This window comes from Callorhinchus milii, unplaced genomic scaffold (assembly GCF_018977255.1).
Source record: "Callorhinchus milii isolate IMCB2004 unplaced genomic scaffold, IMCB_Cmil_1.0 Scaffold91, whole genome shotgun sequence".
Taxonomy (NCBI): domain Eukaryota; kingdom Metazoa; phylum Chordata; class Chondrichthyes; order Chimaeriformes; family Callorhinchidae; genus Callorhinchus; species Callorhinchus milii.
Window position 1 is genome coordinate 55,331 of NW_024704832.1, and position 6,915 is coordinate 62,245.

A 6,915-nucleotide genomic window follows, 5' to 3' on the forward strand; every position below is an offset into this window, starting at 1 on the left:
TTTCCATGTGTAGGTGGGATTCAAGGAATTCTCAATTGGGTTTGGAGATTCTTAAACATGGTGATGGGTTTCCGCATGTTTCAGGACACCCAGCTGACCACCCAAAAAAGTCACTTGCAACGATCAGCTGTTTTCGACCTTGTAGCGTTGCATCAAATGCAAATTATTGTATTCTTAAAATATGGCCAAACAGCTCAGCGATTTTGTCGAAATCACTGTGCATTTAATACTAATAATCCTTGCATTTGATATAGCGCATTATCACAATGTTGAGACGTCTCAAAGAGATTCACAGAATGTATTGTAAAGTGGAGTGACTATTTGTGAGCTCAACGCGGAAGCCAATTGCGCACAGCAGTATCCCACAAACATTGGTGGATTCAGTGATCACATTTTTGTGGAGTAAGGAAACTCGCCCTGTTCCGCCCTGGAATCGAACCCAGGTCCCCTTGCAGGCTAGGCAAGCGCTCTAACCACTGAGCTACAGGACTCCACTCTTTCAATTGAAAGCCGGTTTCTTTCTCTATTAAAGAAAATGCTGGTGAACTCTGTCGGGATTTACGAATTTTCCGCACGGTTTAATGGGCTCACAGGCTAAGACTGGAATTTGGTGTCTGGGGCACTCCCACTGTATTGTGCCTTAGCATGTGGAGTGAAAGATGCCCCCCACCCGAGCTCCCTGACTGGCCAGAGAATTATATTCCCGAACAGCCTTCTCCGTCTGAAGCACCTTCACATCTACACCCTTGCTCTTAATGTAATCCAGCGTGATGGAGGGAACCTGAGGGAAGAGAAGAAAGTGTCACCATAACAGATCACCAACATAAGGCACATAATAGAGGGGCATGGGAGATGGGAATAGAGGGGTGTGGGGAAGAGGGAGAGGGGTCTAGGGGAGGGGAATAGAGGGGTGGAATCAAATCCGGGACCTCTCATTTGTGAAGCGAGTGCTAATCACTGAGCTACAGGACTCCACTGCAGCTAAATGGTGAACCATTTGGATTTGTGTTTGCATTTGTAAGGTTACAGAACACGTGCATTAAAATATGCTCCACATTTGGTACTGAGCCAATCTTGCTGCCTAAAACCAACCTGCAAGGCCTCACTCATACCCCGGCCAATAACCAGCGTCTGAATGCTTTTGCTAATGATTTCCTCTATGTCGGCCGGCTGCACTCCTGGGTGATGCTAAATAGGAAACACAAATGACCATTAGACAAGGCTCCCAATGGACCCGATTCACTGTAGTTTTCTTCCAGCATTAATAATAAGTCAATTACGCAAGCAGTGTCCCACAAACAGTCATAGATTGAATGAACAAATTATTTTTTGGAGGGTTTATTACTCCCGGAAAGTGATCCGCCAATCAACAAACAATCAGGTTCCTACTCTGGTAAACAGAGGTGTGTGTCTGGAGTAAGGAAATTTGCCTAAGGTCTCACCCCCCCTGGAATTAAATCCTGCTCCTCTCGCTTGCGAGGCAAGTGCTCTAACCTCTACGCTACAGGACTCCGCATTTAACATCTCACCCAAAGGAAGGTGTCTCTGACAATGCAGGGCTCATTGCCCCGGTGCTGCGCTGGAATGGCAATCTGGATGAGGGGTCTCCAGCTAGCCCATCTCCGCTAGGTGGCATCTCACACATGCTCAATAAAATGTTTTATTTTGTTTTCAATTGGACTAAATATTGACTCAATCCTATCGCTCCTTCATCTGGTCTTTTTAATCGTGCTCGATAGCGCCACTTAGTGGTGATCGACCGGTTGGAGACCCCCCCCACCCCCGGTCTTGACTATGAGCTCAAAATATCCCCAGCATGGGGGCCCTATCCTCCTGAGGCGAGATTGCAAGTACCTGAGCCAGGCCAACACACAAGAGTACAATAACTTGTACAAAGCACACCTCACACGGGGCAGCGTCTAAGGGGCTCACTGAGCAGGGAGGGGAGGTGGGAGAGTATGAGGGCCTTGGGATTTTCAAGAGGGTTTTGAATTGGACAGGGAAGACATGAGGTGAAGGGATTTGGGGAGAGCATTCCCAAGAGCTTAGTAACTAAAGTCTCAGCCTGGTTCTGTCACTCACACTCTCGCCTCTAAGTCAGGAGGTTGTGCGGTTCAAATCCCAACGTCGGGACTCTGAGCTCGCAGTCCAGACTGACCCTCCAGCCCAGTGCTGGGGGGTGGGAGAGAGCCGCATTGTCAGAGACGCCGTCCTTCAGATGAGACGCTAAACCTCACTCCCCATCTGTAACCTGTACAGGGGGATGTTGAAGATCCTGCCACGCTGTTTGAAAAGGGAAGGGAGTTTCTCTTAGGGAGACAAACAGTGGCTCAACGGGTTTTCTAACCTTTGTAACTAGTGTTCAGGCTACATCAATAGCTTCTGTGTCTCTCTATCATTTCTGTCTCTCCCCTCTCCCCACCACCGCTCACTCTCTGTCTCTCTTCCCCCCGCTTGCTCCCTCTCTTTCTCCCCCACTTGCTCCCTGTTTCCCAACGCTCTCTGTCTCCTCTTCTTCCCAATTGCTCTCTCTTCTCCCCCAGCTCTCTCTCTCTCTCCCCCTCTCTCCCCCATGCTCTCTTTCCCCTGCTCGATTGATCACTCTCTCCCCCAGACCACACTAGCGACCACTCACTTCAGTTCCCGTCTCTCTCCAATCCCAGGGACGGCTGCCTCCGGGCCACACCTTACAGTCTTTGTAGGCCGTGGGGGAGCCTTTGACTTTCATGTGACCCCATGAGAGGGAAGCAATCTCTGGAGACGACATTGCAAGCCTCAGGCAGGCCTGGAAAGGAGTAAAGTCATCAAATAATAACAATAATCCTTGCATTGGATACATTTTATATATAAAAATTACATTTGTAAATCGCCTTTCACATCGGGAGGATGTCCCAAGGTGCTGCAGAGTCAGGGATCAGTATCCAAGCCTGGGGGGGCGGGGTTGGGGTTGGGGTGAGGGAGCAAGAGAAGTAGGAGGGCGGCTGAAGGCATGGTCGAAAAGGAAGGTGTTGAGTCCTGCCTTGATGGAGATGAGAGGGAGCGAGGCAAAGGGATTGTGGAATGGAGTTCGAAAGAATGGGGGCAGAAAGGCTGAAAGTCCGGTCGCCAATGTTAGGGCGGGTCGGGCAGGAGACTGGAGCAGCCGGAGCTCGCTGACCAGAGGGAGAGGACAAGTTGATGAAGGGGACAGCAAGTCAGAAAGGTAGGAGGGGGCAAAGCTGTGGAGGGCCTTGAGAGTGAGGACGGGGATTTTGAATTCTATCCTCTGAGAGATGGGAAGCCAGTGGAGCCGGGCGAGGGTGGGGGTGATGGGGTGGAGCCCGATGGGGGAGAGGGCATGAGCTGCAACTTTCTGGATCATCTATAGATTGTGGAGGGAAGAGGTTGCAAGGGCCAACAAGGAAGAGAGTTGATGTAGTTGAGCCCTGAGGTGACAAATGTCTGTATGAGGGTTTCAGAGACCTGAGGAGTCGGGCAATGTTGCAGAGTGGGGAAAGGCAGAGTGGGTACAGGGTGTCCACAAAGTCCTGTAAACCCCGATTTTTTTTCTGCAGTGCACTGAGCACCATCACCACCAATAACAACAAATTGTATTCATACAGCACCTTTAACATCGGGAGGACATCCCAAGACATTGGACGATGAGTTTTGGACCTGAGCTGGCGTAGGAACGCCGCTGTGTGCAAATTGGCTGCTGAGTTCACCCACGAAACAGTGGAGTCCTGTGGCTCAGTGGTTAGAGCACTCGCTTTGCAAGTGAGAGACCTGAGTTCAATACCCGGCAGGTCAGGGCCAAACCTCGGGCAAGTTTCCTTACTCCACACAGAGCTTAATAATAATCCCTCCAAAACAATAATAAATTGGTCATTTTCAATCCACGACTGTTTGTGGGACATTGCTGTGCGCAATTGGCTGCCGCGTTCGCCCACAAATATACAGTCAATTCACTTTACAGTGTGTTCTGTGAAGCGCTTTGGGATGTCTAGAAGACGTGAAAAGCGCTATATCAAATGCAAGGATTATTATTATTATACAGTCACTACACTTTACATTTAATGTTGTGAATGATTTGTGGGTTCAAAGTGCTGATGTGAGGCAGACACAACTACAACAACACAGAGCCCTTCACATGGGGCAGCGCCTTGAGCGCTTAACATTGGTGGAGCTTGACGTCGACCCGGGAGGAGGTGACCGTGACCACAGTCAAAGCGGAAGCTCTTTGCGTGATCGAAGAGGGGAAGGGGTGGATTGAGGAGAGTTCCAGAGCGTAATGGCTGAAAGCGTGACCACTGATGGTGATGCGGAGGGGACAAGCAGGAGGCTGGAGCCAGCCGAGCGGAGGCAGCAGGTGGTGGAGTGGGGAGTAAGCAGGTCAAAGAGGTAGGCAGGTGCCACAGCATGAAGGGATTTATAGATGAGTGAGAGGATCGTGAAATCATTCTGTGATAGGGAGTTAGCGGAGCCTGGCAAGAACTGGGTGATGAGTTCCTCAGGCAACATTCAAGGTAAGAAATAGGACCATTCGGCCCCTCAAGCCTGATCCGCCATTTAATAAGATCATGGCTGATCGTCTAGCCTATCTTCTGACCGAAATGAAAGGCGCTCTATAAATGTTGTTGTTATTTTGTTGTAATCTCATTTACCCGCCCTATCCCCATATCCCTTAATCCCTTTAGTTTTTAAAAATCTATTGATCTCAGTCTTGAATATGTTCAATGATTTGAGCATCCACAGCCTCTGAGGTAGAGAATTCCTAAAATTCACTACCCTCTGAGTGAAGAAATGTTTTCTCAACTCAGTGCTAAAAAGATGACCTTTAATCCCGAGACTATGACCCTAGTTTTAGATTCTCCAACCAGGGGAAACAGTCTCACACTATCTACCCTGTCAAGACCCTTAAGAATCCTATAGATTTGTGTAAGATCACCTCTAATTCTTCTATATTCTAGAGAATATAGGCCTAGTCTACTCAACCTCTCCTCACAGGTCAACCCCCTCATCCCAGGAACCAACCTCGTGAATCTACGCTGCACTAATCTAAGTGATAATTTATCTAAGGTGAGTGAATCCTTTCTTAGATAAGGAGACCAAAAGTGCACACAATATTCTAGGTGCAGTCTCACCGAGGCCCAAAATAATTGCAGTAAGACTTCCCTACTCTTAACCCCTTTGCAATAAACGCCAACATGCCATTAGCCTTCCTAATTGCTTAAGATTTATGCAATGAGTTGCCAAGCAGCTGAAGATTACCTGTCCTGGGCCTGTGTTTTCACTAATAAGAGACGGCTTTCGCTCTCAGCTCCCACACGCCACCTCTCCTCTGGAAGCAAATCTTTCCAATTGTAGAGCCTGAAACCAAGCGGTGGCGTTGCTGGGATTCAGCTGTGTCTGCCAGCTGCCTATAACTGGAACAAAACTGCAATGTCCGTCAAAGGAACACAGTTCCTGTAGCCTAGCGGTTATAATAATAATCCTTGGATTTGATATAACGCTTTTCACGTCTTTCCGAGATGACTCAAAGTGCTTCACAGAATATACTGTAAAGTGAATTGACTGTATATTTGTGGGCGAAACGTGGCAGCCAATTGCGCACTGCAATGTCCCACAAACAGTCGTGGATATTTACATTTATATTTTGAGGGATTATTAGGCTCTGTGTGGAGTAAGGAAACTTGCCCGAGGTTTCGCCCTCTGCCTGGAATCGAACTCAGGTCTCTCACTTGCAAAGCGAGTGCTCTAACCACTGAGCGACAGGATTCCACGGTGAGCGGAAACGCCTCGCAACCTACGTTCGATTCCTGAGAGGGGCAAAATTTTAGTTTCCTCTATTTCTCCCTCACACCCCTCTGTCCCCCCACCCTCTGCCCCCCCCCCCCCTCTGTCCCCCCACCCCTGGTCCCCCACCCTCTGTCCCCCCTCCCCCACCCTGGTCCCCCACCACACCCCTCTGTCCCCCCTCCCCCACCCTGTCCCCCACCCACACCCCTCTGTCCCCCCCTCCCCCCACCCCTCTGTCCCCCCACACCCCTCTGTCCCCTCTTGTTGTGGGGGACTCACGTTACTGTGTTCTGTGCGCGATGACGGAAGACGCCGTTCCCGGAAGCTGCTCCCGCGCGGCGCACGTCACGGGGCAGATGTTGGGGACGGGGCGGCGGGAGGAGGCGCGAGGAACGTCCCTGACGATGGGAACGATGTGACGTCAGGAGCGCACGTGTTTGGCCGCGGCCGCTTAGCAACCGGAGCCTTAGCAACCGGAGCCCCAGCAGCCGGTGAGTGACAGAGGGGGGAGAGGGTTTGGGGGAGAAGGTTTGGGGGGAGAGGGTTTGAGGGGTGAGGGTTTGGTGGGGAGTGCGTTTGTGGGGTGAAGGTTTGGGGGGAGACGTTTTGGTGGAGAGAGGGTTTGAGGGGTGAGGGTTTGTGGGGAGAGGGTTTGTGGGGAGAGGGTTTGTGGGGAGAGGGTTTGTGGGGAGAGGGTTTGTGGGGAGAGGGTTTGGGGGGGAGAGAGTTGGTGGGAGAGGGTTTGGGTTGGGAGAGGGTTTGTGGGGAGAGGGTTTGGGAGGGAGTGCGTTTGTGGGGTGAAGGTTTGAGGGGGGAGAGGGTTTGTGGGGTGAGGGATGAGGGTGAGGGTTGGGGGGAGAGAGTTGGGGGGAGAGAGTTGGGGAGAGGGTTTGGTGGGGAGAGTGTTTGGGGGGTTGAAGGTTTGGGGGGTTGAAGGTTTGGGGGGAGAGGGTTTGTGGGGAGAGGGTTTGGGAGGGTGAGGGTTTGGGGGGAATACAGTTTGGGGGGTGAGGGTTTGGTGTAGAGGGTTTGGTGGGGGAAGAGGGTTTGGTGGGAGAGGGTTTGGAGGGTGAAGGTTTGGGGGGAGACGGTTTGGTGGAGAGAGGGTTTGAAGGGTGAGGGTTTGGTGGGGAGTGC

At 51.0% G+C, this 6,915-nt stretch overlaps 1 protein-coding gene across 2 annotated transcripts; it reads right to left on the reverse strand.

Annotated features, from left to right (window-relative positions):
* Window positions 1-551: 551 nt before the first annotated feature.
* aamdc (adipogenesis associated, Mth938 domain containing) lies at window positions 552-6,132 on the reverse strand. Of its 2 annotated transcripts, none has more exons than XM_042345774.1 (4): window positions 6,058-6,132; window positions 2,636-2,785; window positions 1,093-1,188; window positions 552-781 (listed from the first exon to the last, which is right to left on the reverse strand). In XM_042345774.1, the coding sequence occupies exons 2-4, from the start codon at window positions 2,765-2,767 to the stop codon at window positions 641-643; spliced, it is 369 nt and encodes a 122-aa protein (XP_042201708.1). In that variant the 5' UTR covers window positions 2,768-2,785; window positions 6,058-6,132; the 3' UTR covers window positions 552-640. The 2 variants fall into 2 exon arrangements, with proteins under 2 accessions (XP_042201708.1, XP_007883502.1); XM_007885311.2 differs by lacking the exon at window positions 6,058-6,132 and adding an exon at window positions 5,251-5,405.
* Between the last annotated feature and the right edge of the window lie 783 nt (window positions 6,133-6,915).